Source organism: Siphateles boraxobius, unplaced genomic scaffold (genome assembly GCF_051911475.1).
Source record: "Siphateles boraxobius isolate OS27281-9 unplaced genomic scaffold, OSU_SipBor_1 3, whole genome shotgun sequence".
NCBI lineage: Eukaryota > Metazoa > Chordata > Actinopteri > Cypriniformes > Leuciscidae > Siphateles > Siphateles boraxobius.
In genome coordinates, this window is record NW_027508919.1 from 5,021,823 (window position 1) to 5,045,654 (window position 23,832).

The following is a 23,832-nucleotide window of genomic DNA, read 5'->3' on the forward strand; positions in this document are numbered from 1 at the left end:
TGAGCCGTTCTATACATATTTGTGCAAACACATGCACAATGTAAAATCCAGTCAACATGAGTTAAAAAAATGGGTTGCTTTTATTCAACTTCAGCTGTACATAAAGCAAGTCCGAAAAACAATATATTTTTAAGAAACATCTGAACAATTAAATTAAACCGTAAGACCAGTTGACATGGCCAACTGCCAGTGCTCATACGGTCAGTCATAACACACTGTAAACAAACTAATGAATACATATTACTCATACATATTCATCATCTAGAAACAGCTTTCATGTTAACCCAACAGTCAGTTAAAATGACATACACAGAGAGGCTTTCATAATTCTCAAATATCCCTGTGGGTGACTGAAGTCACCAAAAAATGTTCACAAAACTGGGAGGTTCTCCCAATTTCATCAAATCACAGTTTCAAAACAGTTTTGAGCAAAAGTGTGACACGTGAAACTGAATTGATGTTCGTGATTTGAGACCGTGGCTGGAGGAAAAAAAGGGTCGACAGGCACCAGGTGGTGATACCTCCAGAAGACCTTCAGGACATTTACCCAAACACGAGACCGATTCTCTACAATCACCACTTAGCATCTAATGTGGATTTATCCCTTTAGAATGGATGGATAAAGTGTTTGTGAAAGACAGGATAAGGACATGAAAATACTGTGGATCGTTATGGAGATGACCTGGAAATGCATCATAAAAAAAACACTAAAAAAACTTCCAGTTGGTCCAAATACTTATTCTGTGTCTTATACTCAGCTGATTTGATTGGTCAGTATCCAATGTTCTTAATGGCATGAGGGGGCAAGTGGGTATTTACCATTCACTTTCAAAGGTTTGACTAGTAGAACCTTTGGACTGGAGTGATTTATCTTCATGTTTCTGAGAGTCTATAATGAGAACGGTGGTAGTGTGGGAAATATCTGGGAGGTGTGTGTGATATCATTTAGTGGAGCGTCGAGCAGGTTCAAAGGCAGTGGGAGGAGGAGGTGGTCCCCTGCGGTCTAGCTCCTCCACATATCCCATGAGGAGTTTGTGCCTCTCTTCTGACATACAGTCCAGAACCAGGTACCTTTTATCCTTTTCCAAGATCTTCTCAATGTCCGACAAGTGTTGCTCTGACTCCTGCATCAACTTGTGTGATCTGAAGACAGAATTAAAATCAAATGTCAAAACACAAATCATTCAACCTGTTGAGGAGATTGTGCTTACTTTTGGAACCAGACTTCCGGTTTTATCTGTGAAATTCACATAGGCAAGGCAAAATCCAGAACCACACACAGTCTTTATCATAGATTTGCAGGTGGGCTCTTTTGGCCTGGGCTAATAAATAAACACCAGAGAGCCACACAAAACCCTAGCAACTGCATAGCGCCCTGCTAAAATACTTCCACAACACCTTAACTGTAAGTGGCACGCCTTTGAGCAAGTATCTTCTTTTAAATTTTGACAACTTTCTTCGGAAAATGAAAAAACTTATTGGAAGATGAAATAGTTGCAAAACAAAATTATTCAACCCTCCGGAGACTAATCATTTACAAATGTAGGCTTTTCTAAAGATACAGAGTTTTTTAGTGGTAAATTGAAAGTGATAATGTCAATATATAATGTAATGCTTGGGTTATAGGATAAAAAAAAAAAAAAATCTAATTATTCAATCTCTATTCAACTCTGCTGTTTTTTAAGTCACGTATTTGTATGGTACAAAATTGGTAATACATAATTAAGCCTTTGGAAACTATAAAAAATAAAATAAAAAGAATTAGCTTGTGCAATTACACATACATACATACATTTAGCCCATGCATGTGCTAAAGATGAGTAGCAAATGTGGCCAAGTCAAGAGAGCTCTCACAAAAGCTATAGAGAACAAATTGTTTTATTACATTAGAAAGTTTATGGCTATAAGAAGATTTCCGAAACACTAAAAGTTTCTAGAGACACAGCTGGCAGCCTTATACGTAAGTTTAAAATTTGTTGTACCAGAAAACCCTTGAGGGTTTGAAGAAAAAGCACAATATAATTAAGGGGAAATAAAATGTTTGATCAAAGCAACTGAGATAAACCCTCAATTTACTGCCAAAGACTTGCAAGATGGCCTGATGAAAGGAGGAATAAACATTTGAATGCAGAGCATAACAACAACACTAGACAAGCATGTCCTTCACATTGGGACATCTTATCGAATGCCACTCTTGACCAAGAACAACAAAAATGCAAACCTGAATATGCTACAATTAATTTGGATAGACCTGTGGAGTTCTGGAAGAATGTTTTATGGAGTGATGTGCCCAAACTGGAAATTTTTGCAGTGTCTATTGCAAAAAAGGCAAAACTTATGAGCAGAAGAACACCATCTCCATGGTCAAACATTAAGGCGCTCTAGTCTTGTTATGGGGGTGGTTTGCTGTCTTGGGAAGTGAAAATCTTGACTATATGAAGGACATCATGATAGGGCCGGGTGATAAAACGATAACGATAATTATTGCGATATAATTTTTCTCGATAAAACAATATCAAGAGTTCGATAAATGTTTGATAATGTTTATGCGCCAAAAGCGGAACGAAACACATTTGAACCGCGCGCCACACGGACCATCTATCCGCTCGGCTCAAAGTCCAAACAGCAGCGCAGCACGAGCTCACTAGAGCAGATGCTTACTCTGATCAGTCTCGCTCAAGAGATCCAGTGAGAATAATGTATGTAGGTTACTGTTTTTCATAAATACCATAGAAACCATAAAGTTACATTTTGCCATGATAGTGAGGTGCTATAGGCTATGCCTGGTTTTATCTGTGGTTATGATCTAAATGCATGATACTGGATGACCAATGGTTAATTTTAATAAAACTCAAAACAGTCAGAATATTATTTTTTTTTAACAGATGTTACTGTTTTTTTAATGAACATAAATTTAACATAGTGGTATTAGCTTGAGTTAGGATACAGATTTACTGTCAACTCACTGTCATGTCAAATATGCGTTTTGAGACAAAACATGTAATATTAATATTGCAGCCTGCACTGCAAACTGTGCTGAAGATACGTGCCATCAAAGTCACTTTACACTAAACAATATCCCCCATTAGCACATGCAGAAACTAAGAAATATATATTTTCTATTCAGATATTTATTTTAAGGAAAAATTACAAATGTTTGAATGTTCTACCTCAGATTTGTGAAATGTTCTCCTGTTTGGCAAGAGTTTGTCATGATATGTTCTGACAATAAAGAGTAGTTTAAAAACACAATTAACACTCTGGTTTCTACAACTTTCACTTAGGAGCAAAAATCTGCCTTTAAACTTGAAAGAAATAAAGATTTGACATTTATCGTGATAATTATTGATATCGACTAATATAAAAAAATTATCGTGGTAATTTTTTTCGGCCATATCCCCCAGCCATACATCATGAATTCTTTGAAGTATCAAGCCATTTTGGCAAAGATTGCAATGCCTTCGTTGCAGAGACTGAAGCTTGATGATCGATGGACTTTCCTGCAGGACAACCATCCCACAGTATACACCCAAATCAACTAAAGCTTGGTTCAGGGATCAGTCGTAAAATGTTCTTGAGCAGAGCATGTGAGCGGACCGGAGCGGGGAGCGGAGCGGTAATACTTCCTCCTGAGCGGAGAGCGCCTTTCTGAAGATTCCGCTCCGCTCGCTCAGCGCCGCTCGCTCTACTCAGAATGCCCTATTGTGATTTAGTAGTTCGAGAATCGGTGAATTGGCTAAAGCAATAGTGGGTTGGTTATGGGGTTCAAATATTGTTTTAAGGAAGTTGCGAGCCTCATGAATAACATGCATCTTGTTTGTGTGTGCGTCCGTGCGCGCGCATTTTAATATGCCTGTTTTGCAACTGTAGTTATGTTCACGGAAATAAAATAACGAAAATCAAATATACCTTTTCAGTTATTGCATTTAATAAGCAAGTTTGCCAAAGGGCTAGACATTTTTTTTAATTAAGTTAATTTAATGCATTTAAATGAATAAAAAGAACAGACTTTTATTCAGAATCACCCCGAAATAACTTCTATTTACAATCCTAGCTACTGTAAATGATACATTTATTCCAGATATTCATTAGAAAGTAAAAACAGAAAGCAAGTAGCCTACAGAGACATTTTATGTCTGAGCGGGATCTGAGCGGGATTTGTTTTACCGGTGAGCGTGAGCGATTCATCAGTGGAGCGTTCGCTTGGGACGTGAGCGACTGAGTGGAGCGCACGCGGCCACGCGCATAGAGCGGAATATTGAGCTGAGCGTCACACCGCTCCGCTTCGCTCACATGCTCTGTTCTTGAGTGGCCTGTATGGTCTTCAGATTTAAATCACATTGAAAATATTTGGTAGAATTTAAAGAAAGCAGTGGTAAGGTGAAAACCAAAGATTATATCAGTGATCTGGAAGCTTTCTCCAAGCGAGGAATGGGCCAAAATTGTAGCAAAGTGGTGACAGAAGCTTCAAAGCACTTACAGCGAACATTTATCGGTGGTTATAAAGAATAAAAAATTCTGCACAAAATTTGACTTTTGGGGGCTGATTAATTGAACACAAATGTTTAGAGCCAATTTGAAAATATCTTGGAGGTCAATTATTAAATAATTTTGATCGCAATTGTACTATGATATATAAAGTAGGACAGTTTTTTATATTTACTGTTTTCTCTTATTTCAAATAATTGGATTTATATAGGATACAATTATTCAACGATTCCTGAAAATTATCCAGAATTTCATAATCATATATTTGAAGCTTCTTACTTGTAGGTGATGAACTTGGTCTCTTTCAGTAGAGTTCTGAAGTCTGCTTTGGCCGTGATGTACTTGTCTTTGATATAATCGCCAAACTCCCTCTGTCTTTTCTATGGTGAAAAGGTGAACAGCAGGTACAAAAACTTACTATAAAGACATACTATAAGAACATACTATATAGACATAACTATATAGACTTACTATAAAAATATAACTATATAGACTTACTATAAAGACAACTTTTTGACAAAAGGTGTACTACTCATTCAAAAAGTTCAAGAGGCAAAGACAGGCCTTACTCTGTCACTGCTTGAAAACTTGATGCATCTCGGATCTTCTTTAATGAGTTTCTTCACCTCCTTCCATGATGTCATTAAAGTGATCTAATGTAGAGGAAGGAATACGAGTCAGTTGAATAAGATGAATACAACAGATTAACTGACAACAAACCGAGTTAGACAAGTGACCCATGTCATGGTGTCAGGGCACTGTGTACCGAGGTCGTTTCGTCCAGAAGTTGGCGAAAATGCTCCTTTTTCTTCTTTGCAAGGGTCTCAATGTGTTCATTGAAGAGCCTCTCTTTCTCATCCCTCTCCAGCAATGAGGATGTCTCCCAGCGATGATCCTTCCTCAGGCTACGACGCGTGTCTGACCAGGCGGCATCAGGCGTCTTTACCTGTCATACAGAAAACCATTTTCAAAGACACTTTTACAATATTAGATTTAAGATTAAGGTTATATATAAATAATGGAGATGTGTTTTAACCATTCTATCACATTACAAACAAATATACAAACATTTTTCATAAATTGGAAAATTAGAAATTTTAACTAGTGGTTGAATAGTTATAACAAGCTTATTTCTGTTGTATATTGGGTATGAGATTCAACCTGGCATCATGACATGAAGCCATACTTGAACACTTTCTATTACCATATCAGACATGAGTGCTTTAAAATGCTGGACGGCCTCCTCCCTTTTGTGCTGCTCTCGCTCACGGTCAATCTCTTTGGTTTGCTCCGAGCGGAATCTCTGTACCATCCGCTCTCTTTCCCTCAAACTGGCCTCTATCCGGGCCTGTTTCTCTAGCTCTTTCTCTTTCTCAGAGTTTGGATTCTGAATGAGTATCAAAATCAAGGATCAGGACAAATTCACCACAGAAGAAATGACATTCATCACCAAACAAAGTAAATGCTTATAAATAAAGTGTTGTGAAGTGAAATGAAGAGTACGGAGTTGTCAATACATGCGTCTTTTATACACTCTGTAAAAGTATCTAAATCCCTATATATTTTCATGCCTTTCTGAAATTTAGTTCTCTCTTACTGTCTAAAAAGAGCACAGGGTTGGGTTGGCACCAAAACATGGTGTAAAGTGAGGCAGCTTCTCTAACCTTGGCCAGACGCTCCACATAGTTCTTGAAGAGTTCCTCTCGAGCTGCAGAGGTTTCCACAGCCTTGTAGCGAGGGTCAGTCTCCATCTTTTCCTTCACTTTGCTCCAGCGCTGCTGACCATCCACATGGTAATCTGACAGGAGCTCAAAAAAGTCTTGCTTGACCTTAAAGAAAACAATAACATAAATGTAGTGGGACATGTCCCCAACACATAAGAGTGCAGACATGCAGGTTTCAATTTAGCCTGTGTAGATCTAGGCTGGTAGGCAAAAGGATGCTGGTTCAAATACCACATGGGACAACTTCTCACCCGCCACAATTGCACTTTTGAGCTGGGAAAGTTTGCTAAATGATCACTTGTATTACTTGAGTAATATATTGTTGGAGACTGGGACAGTCTCTTCCTTTCTTCTCATACTGTATGAAAAATACCTTTCTAAGGCCAATGGTTAATGAGTCACTACGGTCAACGGCAACAGCTCCAAAAATGTGACTGAAACGACACCTGATAATTGTTAATACAGTTTAATCACGGAATTAGATGGGCATCCTCTGGTGAACCCCACCTGGTGAACACTCCCTCCTAACCTATGGCCCCCCTACACAGGTGACATTTCACTGGCATTAATGTTTGATGGCTGACCTTTAGCTGCCAAAGCCAATCAGCTCAGACTTTCTGCACTTAACCCTAGCCACAAAGACAGTTTATATGTAGACCAAACGCCAGGGCAGATTACAGCTCATAAACAACTTACAGACACTCACAGTCTTTTAGTCTCAGCCTATGAGTGTATTTGTCTGTGAACATGTAGTGTATTACATGACAATGAATGTGAAGTTAACATGACATATTCAATGTTTAATGCTTTGGTAGGTTGTCCTGGTTTTTCTTGGTCTAACCATTGAGCACTTGTTTCTATTGTATTAAATGTCAGTTAAATAACAAGGGCCACTTCTGAATGTTTAATAAGACTGACATCTCAACTCATCTTTTGGTCAAATCAGGCAACAGTTGTGTATTAACTTTAGTTCCTCACCTTCTCCCCACGGTTCTTTGAGTTCTCTTTCTCCTTCTTTCTGAAGGCTGTCATAAATTCAATGAAAATGGCTTCTCTGTCTTTCATCTTTTCAACAGCCTTAAAACGTAAATCCCTGGCATGTTTGGCAGCGAACTCACTGAAAGTTGTTCTGTGAAGAGAAAAAAAGTAGTCCTTGTAGTTATGTTATGCATTTAGCATTTGTACATTCATTGCAATGAAAGAGGAGGATGGGTTCCCTTCTCTCAAGGTTTTTTCTACTGCCTAATAAGGACGTTCAAGACTATTTGACTAGTCAATTAAGCTAGTCGACTTGGAAATACGATTCGTTCACCTTTTTTTAAATGTTTTGCTTCATATTTTTACAAAGGCTACATTATTAAGGCTACAAATTACCATCATGTTAATTAATGTATTATTTTGAAAAGTATATATCTGGTAAGACAAAATTATTTTATTTTATTTGAAACCCGCGACAGGATCAGAGAAATGTCCACTGGGAAAATGAACAAGGTGAGGAAGTATTTTGAAAGCCTACACAAATCTTTTCTCTTTTCTACGGTCAAGTCAAACTAGTATAACAACTAAGCAGGCTTATAGACTTATTAAACTACTGGTTATGAGGAACAATACAGTATGAAATATTATATCGGATTTAAAGACAATTCCATCTCTGACACGCAAGTGGTTGCAGTGGTAATTATCAACAATACCTTAACGTGCTGACTTATGTGGACTAACTTTTATTTGAGGAAATGTTTATAATAGGCTATTAGGTTTGAACTTATTGGTCCTGTGCTGCCTATTGATTCTATTCATTTGAATAAATATTTAAAATACATATTTCTATAATGGCTAATTTTGCTTAAGTGAATGCTTAATATACAATGATCACAATGCAAGGCAAGCACATTGCATGAATCTGACCTACTTTTAGCGGAATTTGGAATAGGATTTGACTGTTATATTAAGAAGTATATTTCAAATGTAAGCATACAGTGTCTGTCTTCAGGGGGCGGGGTTAGAATAGTCGGTTGACAATGTTTGTGAAAAGAGCTACATAAATAATAATGACTTCACTTTGATGTTGTGGTAACTGAGCCCTTATCAGATTAACATTAAATTAAGATTGCCGATCGATTAATTATTTATGTCCCATTTTATATTAAGTGGCTTTAACTACTATGTACTAATATTGAAATAATTTGATACAATGGACTTGTGTACATACATGTTTATACATTGTACTTATATTTTAAAAATACCTGCATGTAATTACAGCTGTAATTAATGTATGTAATTACATTTGTAATTAGTCCCCGTCTACACAAAGGGAAAACGCAGATATTTCCCTGCGGTTTGGCCTCTCATTTACACGAAAACCCCGTTTTTATCACAGAAAACGATTATTTCTAAAAACTCGGGCCAAAGTGGAGATTTCTGAAAACGTCGGTTATGTGTTGCCATGTCAACTGGGAGAAACGGGGGTTTTAGGTTCTCTCTTGTCGATTCTGAGGATTCTGATTGGCTTGCATGGCTTTATCCTTCTCCCTACACTGCCGACCATAGTTTTGGCGTAGTTATTATGGCGCTTGCGGCGTATTTATGCGGGTTTTGTGCACAATGTTATTATTGAAAACGGATGGGGGGGGGGGGGGGGTGGTATTCGTTTCTCTCAATACCCGGCTATGTGTAAACGTAGCCTTAACACTGTTGACTCTTCCCTTACACCTTAACCCACCCTTAAACCTACCCATACCACCACACCTGTCCCTAACCTTAGCCATATCCCATCTTAATAGCAGCTGAAGTGTTTTACAATACAACATGAACACGATAAGTACATTGTACTTGCATCAAAAAACAAGTAAATAGTACTTAAAGCCACTTAATATAAAGTAGGACCATTATGTAAATCAAATTAATTACATTACCGTTCAAAGGTTTGCAGTCAGAAAGAAATTTTAAAATATATTAATACTTTTATTCAGCAAGTATGCATTAAACTGATCAAAAGTAACAGTAAAGCTTTTTGAACATTCTATTAATTAAAGAATGCTGAAAAAATGTATCACTGTTTCCACAAAAATAAAGTTTTCTGCAATATTTTTGACCTATTTTTAACATTGATAATGAGAAATGTTTTCTAAGCACCAAACACCATATTAGAATGTTTTCTATAGAAACTTTAAATTACAACAATATTTAATATGATAATAATATTTTTACTGTATTTTTGATCAAATAAATCCAGCCTTGGGCATAAGAGACTTCTTGCAAAAACATTTTAAAAATGTTCATAACGGTAATGTACATGGATATCTCATTAATTAATCTGAGTTATTAGTCGACGTGTCAATATTTGTTGCGATTAATTCAAAAACATTATAATATTATGGCAGACAAAAACATTAAATAGCCAAACAACTTGCACTGTACATTTTTAAGATGCCACACAAAGCCAAACATTTTAAAATATATTATCGTTTATTAACCTTCTTGGATCCGTTTTCAAAGCGTTTATCAAAAATAAGCCAACAGAAAAGTGCAAAACAATATTACAAACATTGACAAATTAGATTGATCCTGATGGTGTACCATTTACCTGACACCAAGTTTAGCCTCCTCCATCATTTTCCTGAAGTCATCTTTGACCTGCATGATTTTATTCTTTTTCTCTTTCCTCTCCTCCTCAGCACGTGTCTTCACATACTGATCGAACACCTGAAGAAGGGACAGTGGCATGAGATGAGTGGGCTAATGTACCAAACATTTGGTGGCTGATATGAACCTGTTTTCACATTGTGGACATAGTAGTGGCTATATAAAGTGGAATGTGTACCTGTTTCCTCTCTTTAGGATTGAGCAGCAGATAACGTGGATCAAATACAATCTTATGAAGCTCCTTATCCCAGGTAGAGAATGCAGAGACCTGATAATAGACGAGAAAAGTGTTGAGAGATTCATTTCAACCCCCCTTCCTATTAATTAGGGCCATTATAACGAGAAGAGAGTGTTCAGTAGGTGAGCCCCTCTGAGCGCGTCCCCCTCCTGCAGAGCTGGAGTCAGGGTGTGTGAGCCCACTGCTTTTCATCCTCCATTCCACCATCCCTAATGAATGACACAAACCCGACAGGTGGTCCTCAGCTTCCTTCTCTCAGCCTACAACCCTTTATTTTCCCACCATGCTAATTGGGGCAATGATAGAGGTGTAATTAGATGGGGGGGTGAATGGGCAGCTCGTCTATTGGAGCGATATTGACTATATGCTGCTGTACGGCACCTCTCAGACACGTGGGGGTCCGAGGATGAGGAGGAGAAGAGGGGGAAGGGGTCTTACCTTGATGATGAGACCCTTTGACTGCAAATGTGCCTTTCATCTTTGGCATAGGATGGTGATGCAAAGGGCAGATACCTCTCTACAACAGACTTGAAGGGATCTCCATTACATAAACGACATATGCGTTTATCCATATTTCATAGTTGAAACATCAAATCTGTTGCCAAGAGGCGGGAGATGTGAGACTCCACTGATCAGTGCATCTCTGATCACTGGAAAATGTCAGGTAAGTATTTTAATGAGGAGTGAAGCTTAAACAAATGATGGGTTTAACCTTTCAGACCAGAAAATAAATATATAAACTACACTGCGTGAATCACCCCCAGCAAAATCCCTCCACATATTTTGTTATGAAATATCTCAGGCATTAAACAGTTTGTTGATTCCTAAGTATATCACTATAAACTGGGTTTAAAAGTGGGTTTAGAAAAAGCCCTAACTCCTATTTAAGGAGTAAACATAGTTCTGCCTTGTAGGTATTGTTAAGAGCAGAACGATCTCACATGATTCATGTTATACTTATGAAAAAAGACTTACACTCTCTTAGATGTTTGGGGTTGATAAGATTTATTTTGTTTTTGAAAGAAGTCTCTTATGCTCACTAAGGCTGCATTTATTAAAATAAATAAATAAAAGCAGAATATTGAGAATTTGTTAATACAATTTATATTTAAATTGTAGTTTTTACCTGTGATGGTAAAGCTGAATTCTTAGCATCATTACTCCAGTCTTCAGACACATTGATTATTATGTATCCTTCAGAATTATTTCTAAAATGCTGATTTGGTGCTCAAGAAACATCCCGTACCAGCACTAATGTTGAAAACAGTTATTTTGTTGCTCAATATCTTAGTGGAAACTGTGACAAACTTTTCTCAAGATTTATTGATAGAATAGAAAGTTCAAAGAACAGTATTTATTTGCAGCATTATTGTAGCATCACTTTCGTTTAAGTCGTGTCAAGAATCAATTACTTTAAAAAAAAAAGTATATATATATATAAGGGCTGTCAATAGATTAAAAAAATAATCACGATTAATTGCATGTTTTGTGAGATTAATCACATTTATCATGAAATTAAAAATACACCATTTATCTTGTTTAACATTTTTTCATCGTTTGCTATCAAATAAACCCTCAGATTGAAAAGGGTGATTCTCACAACACTATTTTCTGCAAGGTTTTTTCCAAGGTAAATTAAGGTGTCTTTACAGAACGACACTTGGGCCTCGTTCACACTGCAGGGGTTTAATGCTCAATTCCGATTTTTTGAAACAATCCAATTTTTTTGCAAGGCCGTTCACATTTCAAATTAAATGCGACCCATTGTGATCTCCTGTGTGAACGTGAAATGACCCAGAAGTGACCCGCATGCGCAGAAGAGTACTCAACGGTCAACGACGACACTTGTTGTTTGCGGAAGTAGCTAAACATGGCCTGAATAGAGCTGCCCCCCCCCCCCCCCCCAAATATTAATTAAATCAGAAACCTCGCTTCCCTTCCATTGACTGTTCTCAGCATCGTCCGCCATAGATGCTGTTTATCTTCTCATTCCCGCCTACTTCAACGCAGAATTATGACGTGTGTCGCATATCAATGACGTGCGGGTCGGATACATGTGACCTGGCCTTTCAGATTGAAGTCGCATTTCAAAAGATCGGATACTTATCGGATTTGGACATACCCAAGTGGCCTGGGTCGCATTTGAAAAGATCGGATCTGTGTCGTTCAGACTGTCATGAAAAGATCAGATACAGGTCGCATATGGGCAAAAAAATCGGAATTGGGTCGTTTCAGCCTGCAGTGTGAACGTAGCCTTGGAGACTCCAAACGCACACTAAATAACCAAATGATATAAGGAGTCCATATAATTAAAAGATTAATATACACCAAAGCTCATTACAGGAAAAAAACTTTTTTAGAATTCAGTGTACAATATGTGTACAATTAGGGGTGTGCAAAGCAGCCGGTATTTGTATCTGTATTTGTATTTGTTGAGGGGGGAAAAGTATTTGTATTCGAGTAAAATCCAAAATAGGCGTAAAAATCTAGTTTTTTTGCGTTACACTTCTAATTTACGTTATAGTGTAAGTATTCTTTAATTATATAAATCCAGCAATGAACATGTACCAAGGAACGTCATTGAAAAGAAAATAACATAACAGCCATTACCTCATCCATGGTTAAACCAACAACTAATAAAATACCATTGTGAACATTATGAATCCCACCACCACCCGTCCTTGTTGGAGGACGCTGAACAGACAGAATAAGTAAGGGATAATGTATAGCGAGGCGGTTGATTATGTGCCTGACGCGAAGCGGAGGGGTCTTGAATCAGCCTGAAGGGTTTGTATTCGCTATAACAACCACCTCGCTATACATTATCCCGCTTACTACATGGCTACCTACCAAATAAATCAATAATTTGACTCAAAATATTGATTTAAAAAGGAGTTTATTGATTTAAAAACGATTGTATTGCTTCCGCTAAAAAAAATAGTCCGTTCCATCTCTACGTGTAGAATCCATGGCAACGCTCTGTTTTTCGTGGCAACGGTGTGTTATACTTAGCAGCGGTCTGTTATTAAGAAATAACCATGGAAATAACAGACCGCATTCTATATTAGAATTCAACCAAGCCATGTAATAAAAACAAATAATTACGGAGCTAACAGAGCTACGTAAACAGAGCGAACATGAGAGCACCCGGCTGCAGACGTCAATAATGCAGCGTAATGAAATAATCTCCCGATCAAACTCCACTTCCCGAAAGTTATAAACTGCCTCCGGAACCCAGTTAAGGTACAAAAATCTATTCAACAAAAATAGTAATGCAGTTAAGTGTTTTTTCGCTCAGCCGAGCCCTCTCTGTTGCTGTGTGGAGCAGCCTGTGTCAGTCACCTCTTCCTGAACGTCACTCACTCACTCGCGCACTGCGGTCTCGTGAGGAAACGCAGCTTTTTGATATAAAGTTTTTCTTGTTCCCGAATACAAATATTATCTAAAGTATTTGTTCGAAATAAGTATTCGTAAAAAACACGTTATTTTTGCCTTTCCGAATACCGTATTCGGGTTCGGCTCCACCCCTATGTACAATGCAACAGCAAAGAGCTTATTTACATATTAGACAAGTCAAGTTGCGATACGGAAAAGGACCAGATGGACATTAAGGATTTTAAAATGAATCGCATGCATTAATGCGTTAACGTTGACAGCCCTAATATTACTTAATGTGCTCGCACAGTTAAAATGTTCATTCCTTACCCCTCGCTCGAGCAGCATGTCTTTAAACTGACTCATCCGAGCTTCCTGAGGTACCACGGCCCTCTCGCGCGCTGCCTTCAGCTCAGCCTCCATGGCTGCCTCCTTTTCTGAGTCGACCTCTTTCTTCTCCTCTATCCTAATACACAAAACAACTAATTAGTCAGAAGACATGTCTGAGCATAAACAGGCCTATTCACATCAAGTCAATTTTTTTTAATCAATTTTCGGCATGAAAAAAATGCTTAAGATGTCAAATCTACTTTTGGACACAGTCCATAATATCATAATAATCAGCTGTCTTAGAGACTAGACATTTTTTTTAGATTGTTCAGATGCGAAACAATTTATTCTGGTATCAAAATGTTTTTAGAGAATGAGGAAAATTCTCATTTGACAGTTTTTATGTGGAAAATATTTTGTGTTTTCAATATTTTACTTTCATTTATTTTTTATTTGACTTTGTGTCCATTGGCCTTTGGTGCTGGGAGACATAAGTGTTTCAATTTACTCTAACATGGAACATTAAAATCAACACAAAGTCAAAACAAACCCTGTTTACTTTCTTGATACAAGTTCCTGGTCTCATTGTGCATGGTTTTATAAAGCAGAGGAAATAAAGAAAAAATTCTCACTTTCGTTTCTTGGCCTTACTGGGTTCATCATCAGGTATGTCGTCCGCAATAGCGAACTCCTGTTCCTCTTTAGCCAACACTGTGTCACAGGAAACACAAAAATGCAACAGAATGTTTAGACCGCTATTAAAAAGCTGTTGAATGAGTCAGACATGGGATAGAAAACGCTTCATGCTCAAAGCTGACTTTCCATAGACACAGATTTAGAAAATTCTCACTGGTGCAAAAATATTAAATGATCAAATTTGTTCTTAATGACTTGGTACATTGCACATGGTTTAGATACAGTGTTATTTGAATTCTCTCTAGATGTCTGCCATTAAATACATGAATAATCTGTCATGAAAAAAATGCAAATACGTGATAGGAGAGATATGTGCACATGCATTTCTAAGGAGATGACTTTTACCCATTTTGTGGCTGTTGTCCAGGCCTCTTTTGTGCGGAGGTTCCTGAATCGCTTTATCTACGTCAACCCGCCCCACCAGCTCCTCTGGTCGCTCCCACATGGACAGACGTGTGGTGGGGTTATAAAAGAACACCCGCTCGTCGCCCGTCCACACCACACACCTGACACATAAGCATTGGGTTCAGGTCAATCCAATACAAAGAGGCAACATTCAAGAGCTCCGAATATATCGTTTGGCATTTAACTGCTCGTGAACTCATTTTGAGGATATTTACAAATCCTAAAACTTTTGCATATTTAATATAGTTGAATCAAGTAAATCTGTTTTGATTAAACAGGCACGAGTGGTTGCTTACCATGGCGTGCCAGGAATGGGAGTGGTTGCCACGGGCTTTGCTTTTTTCGCTGCCTTCTGTTCCTCTGTCATCTCTTCGTCTTTCAGTTCCTTTGAGTAATGCACAGATGATGTCAGAAACTCTTGTTTATACAAAACAATTTAGAAAACTAGGTATGTTACCAACCTTTTTCTGCTCTTTTGGTGGGTGGATTTTTGGGCTTCCATCTTCCATGTCCATGATTTCAACATCAATCATGTCAACAACTGCATCCTTGATCTTATCACTCTCTTTTTCTATAATGGAAAAATGGAGATGAACAATTGTCAAATCTCATAAAAGACTCATTTCAGAAGGCTGTATTCAGGAAAACAGACTATAACTAATATGCTTATATTATATATTACTATAATTTATGCTTGTAACTATAACTTAATGCAAACTGAATTTACTAGCTAAGACATTTCAGCACTGAGGTTTCTTAAAACAAACATTTTGAAAAAAGAAAAATGTCATTGGTATTTAAGATTTCTTTTTCTTTTTCAATTCACACCATTGCCTCATGTTTTTGGCTGCATTTACACTCGCACAAAAACATTTTTTTACTCGCATCTGACACAGATTGGATATTATTGCACACATGCAAACACATAAATCCACATGAGATCTGATTTTTTCACATTCTCTCTCTTTTAGATCAGATGCATATCCAACATGTGGACTTCCAAGTACATTTAATCTTACCATGCCGTATATATTTTTTATCCATTCAGTCAAATTCCCTTTGCAAACATTTATGACAACTTAAACTTGTCCATGCTGGCAAGTGATAAAGGTACAAGTGGGATAAGTAAAAAAAAATTAAAATAATAATTTTTATATACGGACATTCAATACCCGAGGGTCAACCATGTCACTACAAGCGATCACCAATCGAATCATTTTAGTTTTGGCAGGGATTAATGTAAACACCAATATCAGTGTCTTAAATTAATGTAAACAGAAGGGAGGGGGGGTAAGATATGTTTAAAAGTTCAGATCTGTGATAAAACTTGCAGTGTAAATGCAGCATTTGTCCCAGTCTCTAACCTGTCTCTTTGAGCTCTTCTGGTTTGTCCCAGGTGGTCTCCTGTGTGTGTTTATTGTAGTAATAGGACTTTCCCTCTTGGGTTTTGAACTCAGACCACTCGGATGTGCTCAGAGCTCCAGGCAGTCTTGAGGGCCCGGCCATCGCCATTTGAGGGGGCATCATGGGTACTAAAGGTGGTGCCATGCCATGGAGCATACCTTGACATAACATATTACACACAATCAAAATCAGTTCAAGACATGTAACACTTCTCTGCCACAATCAGAATGACAGAAAAATGATTTTGCATTGTTGTATTAACAACATGGCAGAAAAAAAGGTAATATCCGAAATTAAGGTTATAAAAAAAAGATTATTTAGCCAATGTACAATCTGTGTTGGATCAGTTAATTACTGCACAAAATATAACAAAAAAATCTAAACACTAAATTAAATGAGAATGAGGCATGCAAAGACAATACCACCACTATATCACAGTAAAAAAAACATTATCGAAAAAAGGGACACGAGGTAAGAACACATTTACAACAAATTAAAACACTTATCTGAATTTCTATAGCAGTTTATTATCTACAGGTCCTTCTCAAATAATTAGCATATTGTGATAAAGTTCATTATTTTCCATAATGTAATGATAAAAATTAAACTTTCATATATTTTAGATTCATTGCACACCAACTGAAATATTTCAGGTCTTTTATTGTTTTAATACTGATGATTTTGGCATACAGCTTATGAAAACCCAAAATTCCTATCTCAAAAAATTAGCATATCATGAAAAGGTTCTCTAAACGAGATATTAACCTAATCATCTGAATCAACTAATTAACTCTAAACACCTGCAAAAGATTCCTGAGGCTTTTAAAAACTCCCAGCCTGTTTCATGAGTCAAAACCGCAATCATGGGTAAGACTGCCGACCTGACTGCTGTCCAGAAGGCCGTCACTGACACCCTCAAGCAAGAGGGTAAGACACAGAAAGACATTTCTGAACAAATAGGCTGTTCCCAGAGTGCTGTATCAAGGCACCTCAGTGGGAAGGAAAAAGTGTGACAAAAAACGCTGCACAACGAGAAGAGGTGACCGGACCCTGAGGAAGATTGTGGAGAAGGACCGATTCCAGACCTTGGGGGACCTGCGGAAGCAGTGGACTGAGTCTGGAGTAGAAACATCCAGAGCCACCGTGCACAGGCGTGTGCAGGAAATGGGCTACAGGTGCCGTATTCCCCAGGTCAAGCCACTTTTGAACCAGAAACAGCGGCAGAAGCGCCTGACCTGGGCTACAGGTATTTTTTGAGAATTTTGGGTTTTCATGAGCTGTATGCCAAAATCATCAGTATTGAAACAATAAAAGACCTGAAATATTTCAGTTGGTGTGCAATGAATCTAAAATATATGAAAGTTTAATTTTTATCATTACATTATGGAAAATAATTAACTTTATCACAATATGCAAATTTTTTGATGAGGACCTGTACGTTACTGCCTACAACTCAACTGTAACTTAACATTTTACAACTCCAAGTAAATAAATTTTTGTCCCTTTAAAAACTTTTAACTCAAAAACAAGTCATAAAAGTTGCATGATGTTGTTAAAAGAATGTCTCATTTGTAAGAAACAGAGGGGCCTCTAATTTGGAAATAATTACATTGAAAGAAAGCATAAAGATGCACAACAGTTACTAACATGCCATAATGGGGAGGGAATTACCGTTTTTGGTAGGAGAGATAGTCTTTACATAGGGACAGCTGACTATCTGCATCATTGCTACACCTGAAAGAGCGTATAAGCAAGCACAGAGTGTTGGAAAAAACAAACATACGTCATCTACTGCTTTCAGGTGTCAGGAGAGTAAATGCTAGATCATTTATGATGAAAATACTACAGTATTATCTTACATTACTAACTGATCTTTATTCAACTGAATTTAGGCAATAACGCCAGCCTATGTTGCTTGGCAACAACTGCACATGAAAATGGCAAAATACAGCCATCTATAGTCAGACTGAACATTTCTGCAACACTACAACATTAATGCAGTAGTTAAGACTGCATTTATCACTTATTATTATATATTTATTACAATTGAGCTTGCTTTGAATCATCTTCTACATAATACGATTTTATCAAAGATGTTAGTTAACTCATCGAATAAGCAGACAGGAAAAACAAGGGCATCTTTTCGACTCTTTCGGTTCCTGTCAAACTACAGACATGCTCTGGATAGTAAGTAAAAAAAGAGAGAAAGACAAGGAACTGAGGAGAGAAAGGCAGTTGCATTCAGAGAACACTAAAGCTTAAGAATTCTTAAAGGGATAGTTCACCCTGAAATGAAATTAAGTAATCACTTACTACATTTCTAACGCTGTTTGCCCTTCTTTTATGGACCACAAAATTTCCCACTCACACCGGTCCATATAATGGCAGTGAATAACAGGCAGCATCATAAACCCCCAAAACACTTGGGATATACAGCACATGGGATCATTCTGAGATACTTTTAATCTTTTTGAAAAGCTTGATGCTGGTCGCTACTGACTGCCATTATTTGGACAAACGCAAGCGGGACTTAAAAAAAAAAACACCTCCTTTTGTGGTCCATAAAACAAAGAACGGTATCCAGCATTAGAACAACACCAGGGTGAGTAAATGATTACTAAGCGATCGTTTACACAACACAGTTTTCAACTAAAAACTGAAAACGCAAACTTTTAAAAACGGGCTTCAATGTGCAATTTTTTTTTTAAATGATACCGTTATTGTGTGGAAACTACAAAAACATGTGTGAAAACGTTGACATTATGTGCATGCATATTACGCATGAAGTCTATAGGCACAGATTTTTTTTTTTTTTTTTACATCGCCAACTACTGGCCTGGCAGCATATTACAACACTTTTAATCGTTTTCGCGGATCCATGTGAACGGGTTTGTTTTCACAATGTTGTCATCTGTAAACGCAAAAAAATGCAAAAGAAAAACTTTTCGTTTTTAATACATTTTTGTCATGTAAACGTACCATTCATTTTCATTTTAGGGTGCACTATTTCTTTAACAGGGTACGATTGATTCAACCAGTTCAAAGGTCAGACCTACCGGGAAGTGGAATGGGCATGGCAGGCAGGGGCACTCTGAAGGGTGGCACCATGACAGGAGGAAACCCTGGCATTGGAGCAGTGGGCTGTGGCACAGTATGAGACAATGCCACCGGCAGAGGTGGCGGTCCTGCAGTCATGGAGACCGTAACCGTTGGCGGATTGACAGCTGCTATTGAGGTTGCCATAGGACTGGGGGTTGAGGTTACAACTGACGGCATCTCCACTATGTCAGGGGCTACAGTTCAAACAATTGAGAATACAGAATGGTAACACTTTATTAACTTTTGATAACAGAACAAAATTAATAAACAATTGCTGAGCTGATTAAATCATTTTTCTGCAAAATCCAACAGAGATCAATGAAACAAAATATTTCTCCAGAATACTATTTCTGAACAGATGACAGAGAAGACTATAAATATTTCATAATTAACCCAAAGTACATTATGAAAGAAATAAGAAATGAAAGTAGTAATAGTTTGAATAAAAATAAAAATACCCATATTGGGAATAGAGTACTTCTGGAGTCAAATATACCCTCCTCAGGTTCCTTTTGTATATAGTTGAGGGAAGAAAAAAAACTATATAAGAAGCCAAAACTGATAGGCGGATCTGATACCCAATCTACTGGCTGTGTAATAAATACACAACTGTATTGCATTTTGAAATACAAAAAAGGCAATATTACTGTAATAGCTAACATTACTTGTATTACTTGTACAGCAACATATTGTATTGTTACCACAATTCTTCTTTCCATAGAATATTTGTTTCTACTATTATGGATGTAATTTCTGATTCTTTCTGGGGGGTTTATTCAGCCAATATAATTAATTGTTGATTGTATTTACTATCAAAGATTTCAGGTACCATCCAAATGCAAGGGAACGTCAAAATTACTGAAATAATTTTTCTTTTCTTTTTTTTAACGAGGAATTGACAGGATTAAATTGTTTTTTAAAATATATTAAAATAGAAAACGGTTATTTTGAATAGCAATATTTTTCCCCGATAATAATGTATTTTTTTTCAATCAAATAAAGGCAGGAAAAAAAACAACAGTGAAAAAAACCAACAATCCAAAGTACAGTTATTTTTTTGTGTTTACTAACCCTAACCAGACATAGGCCTAATGCAATAGGATTTCAGCAACAAGCAACATGACTACGGCAAGAAAAAAGCTTATCAGAAGTAGTACATAATCAATTTCATAAATATTTTGAATCTAATTACATGATGTGCCAATTAATTACTCGCACATCAAATATGGCTGGGAAATTACCACAAAAAATATAATTTAAAGTGATTATAGTTTTAAATGAGAAAAGCTTCAAATAGACATTACAAAAAATAGCTTAAGAAAGAAATATTTTATTCAACATAGAATTTATTACACAAACTTTTAGGCAACAATGGCCATGTATGTTTTTTGTTGTTTTTTTTTTTTCCAAAAGCTGCATCTGAATTGGTATTTAGACATATTTACAGACCAAAAGAGTTTGGTTACCAACATTCTTCAAAATATATTTTTATGTTTTCCAAAAGAAAGTGTTTTTTTTTTTTTTTTCATTTAGCTGACGCTTTTATCCAAAGCGACTTACAATTGCTATATTTCAGAGGTCGCACGCCTCTGGAGCAACTAGGGGTTAAGTGTCTTGCTCAGAGACACATTGGTGTCTCACAGTGGATTCGAACCCGGGTCTCTCACACCAAAGGCATGTGTCTTATCCATTGCGCCATCAACACCCGTGTTTGAATGAGTGTCACATGTTCGATACATGAGGGCGAGTAAATGTAAACAAACAGAATTTTTGTACAGTAAGTACTGGCTTACTCGTAAAAACGAAAGTATACATTGTGCTTTAGAAGTTCACTGGAATGCCATTTACCTGATACAGGTGTTGGGAGAAGAGGTGAGGCTACTGTGATGCTGGGAGACGAGATGGAGCTCATGGATGTGGAGAGGCTCTGGGAAGTGTGTGTGGCTGTAGTGCTGTTGACTGCAGCTGGGATGCTGATAGAAGGACCGGGCCCGGTGGAACCTCCACTGGCTGCTGCTGCCGCCGCCGCTGCCTGGCTCAGCATCATTGGACCCAACTCAGCCTGCTGGATCACCTTCACGCCTTCAGGCTTCGTCCAGGACGATTCCCTTGTACGTGCATTGTAATAATACACCTGAATAGAGAATAAAACCAAACAGAAGAGGACTATAGATCGAACTGTGTGCACTGTAAAGAAAGTAACAAAGTATTTTGTAATATCAACTGCATCAAGTAAAGAGACTAACAATACAACAGTGGATTGAGCTTGTGATTTGGCTTGGAAAAAGGTGATTCATAATGAACCCCAAAAATCCATTATGCAATATCCAACTGATTATGCAAAATACAATAATTGATATGTTTTTCAGTTGTAGAAATTAAACAATTGCCTCTCCAATTACATCAATCCTTTAGCATATAAAACATATTTAATATACACTAGTTCAAAAGTTTTTTTTTCAGCAAGAAAGGGCATTTACAATGTTACAAAATTCTATTTCAAATAAATGCTGTTCTTTTGAACTTTCCATTCATTTCGAGCTGTTTCAACATTCAACATCAGTTTCTTGAGCACCAATTTAGCATGTAAGAATTATTTCAGGACGATCATGCAACATTAAAGAAGACTGGAGTAATGATGGTGAAAATTCAGCTTTAACGTCAAAGAAATAAATTACATTCTGGAATACATTAAAATAGAAAAAAATATATTTTAAAACATTGGTGCGCAAATAACATTAAACATAAAATACGTTTCTGTCAAAAACATTTAAAAATCTTTCCAACCTCATACCTCTGAAAGGTAGTGTTTAAGAAATAAATATAATCAAGATCTAATGTTGTCAGAACAAATATTTGATCTCTTAAACAAATCCTCTCATCTCAAGACTTTTAGAACAAGAAATAGCCAGATTACAACTCTGCATATGAAGTGAAAATAACACAAGCTACCTTGCCTTTGGTAATCAACAGTATTTAAGTCCATTAAAAATAAGAAACTATACCTTTCCTTCCGGACTCTTATTCTCCACCCAGATCTCTTCTGTAGAGGGAAGGGAAGGAGGAGCAGGAGAGGCAGTAGGTGGTATTCCTGGAGGGAAAATCATGCCAGGTGGAGGTGGCATGGATCCTCCGGGCGGAGGCATAAAAGGGGGTCTCTTAAAATGAAAGTCATAGATGTCAGCAAAACCTTCCAAACTCCCAACCTTCTCTTTCTATTCCAATTTACACAAAGTTGAGGAATACACAATAAACGGCATCTGATATACTACTATTCATACCTGTAAAGGTGGGGCACCCATTGGAGGGGGCACACTGGGGTCAAAGGGGATCCGTCCGAAGGGCGGCCGGGCAGCGGGTGGAGGACCCCTCATCATAGCAAAGGGAGGCACAGGGGTGCTCAGTAAAGGCTGCCTGCGGGTGGAGGTGCTGGCAGGAGGAGGTGCAGTGGCAGGGAAACGCAGTGCTGGCTGCTGGGCCATGCTGGTGGAGAGAAAATAAACTTTAACAAATAATATTTGTAACGTAACAGTACACAACGACTAACTTACGTTACTGCAGACAGACAGAACAGTTAACTAATTCTTAAGAACCATACTCCCGTTTAAACCTTCCTGAGTTGACATAACAGACTTCATATGACGTGCATTTGTATCTTAAACCACGTTCTATAACCTGAAGTGCAATGAAAAAATCAAGAAATAACGGTATAAGAACATTCAGTCGTGTGTTGTTACGTTGCTTTCATTGTCCACGAACCAACAGGCCAAACGAGGCTTTAAAAAGATTCAATTTAGGCAACTGGGAAACACTACCCAGTTGACTATTAAGGAAAAAACAAGACTAAGTATAATTGGTCGTTCGTGTAAACCGGTGTATGAAATATAATGCAAAATCCGCACCTGTTAGCGGCCAGGCCAATGCCTTCTGCCTCTGTGTGCTCCGCCATAACGGGAATAGTAAAACAAATTAAAAGTCCCCTTGACGCATTTCCGTTGGAGTCTCGTGCACGGCCGCCAAACTCCAATGAGTCATGAAAGCTGATACCGTTACATTTCAAAACATTTTGAATAATCAATATATGTTTAATGTAATTGGTTGTAAATATATTTTCCCCCAAACTTGTTTCATCAGGACAATGTTTTAATTTAGATTTGCTGAGAGACGATGTAAGTTAACTGTTACTCATAACATTTTGTAGGAAAGTGTAGTAAAAACAGGTGATATGACGGACTAATGTTACGTCAGATTTATAAAACGTATAATTTCCTATTTGATTTCATCAGTAAAAATCCTGATTTTGAGTATATACATCCTACTCATTTTTTTTAGAGAATTTTTATATGACTTTCTCATTTTGTTTTTGCCAGTTTTGTTTTATTCATGCATCAATTCTGGTTTGATGGATTAATTAACAGTTAACTGTTTTAA

At 37.4% G+C, this 23,832-nt stretch overlaps 1 protein-coding gene across 2 annotated transcripts; it reads right to left on the reverse strand.

The window, feature by feature from the left end:
• Nucleotides 1-61: 61 nt before the first annotated feature.
• Nucleotides 62-23,377, reverse strand: tcerg1a (transcription elongation regulator 1a (CA150)). 2 transcript variants are annotated; one of them, XM_077247532.1, is made up of 21 exons: nt 23,304-23,377; nt 22,683-22,884; nt 22,407-22,559; nt 21,250-21,535; nt 19,359-19,595; nt 17,974-18,036; nt 16,263-16,460; nt 15,360-15,469; nt 15,195-15,283; nt 14,839-14,999; nt 14,430-14,508; nt 13,798-13,933; nt 10,033-10,122; nt 9,796-9,914; nt 7,191-7,341; nt 6,153-6,317; nt 5,693-5,875; nt 5,255-5,434; nt 5,058-5,141; nt 4,768-4,868; nt 62-1,143 (listed from the first exon to the last, which is right to left on the reverse strand). In XM_077247532.1, the coding sequence occupies exons 1-21, from the start codon at nt 23,348-23,350 to the stop codon at nt 942-944; spliced, it is 3,036 nt and encodes a 1,011-aa protein (XP_077103647.1). In that variant the 5' UTR covers nt 23,351-23,377; the 3' UTR covers nt 62-941. The 2 variants fall into 2 exon arrangements, with proteins under 2 accessions (XP_077103647.1, XP_077103648.1); XM_077247533.1 differs by lacking the exon at nt 17,974-18,036.
• Nucleotides 23,378-23,832: the final 455 nt, after the last annotated feature.

Bases quoted from the DNA above. Each gene is read 5' to 3' on its own strand.
- tcerg1a (XM_077247532.1), bottom strand. From the start codon at position 23,350: ATGGCGGAGCACACAGAGGCAGAAGGCATTGGCCTGGCCGCTAACAG. The intron at 19,596-21,249 runs GTAAATGGCATT...TTTGAACTGTAG, and splicing joins TCTCCCAACACCTGTATCAG to CCCCTGACATAGTGGAGATG. The intron at 13,934-14,429 runs GTGAGAATTTTT...TTTGTGTATTAG, and splicing joins AGTAAGGCCAAGAAACGAAA to GATAGAGGAGAAGAAAGAGG.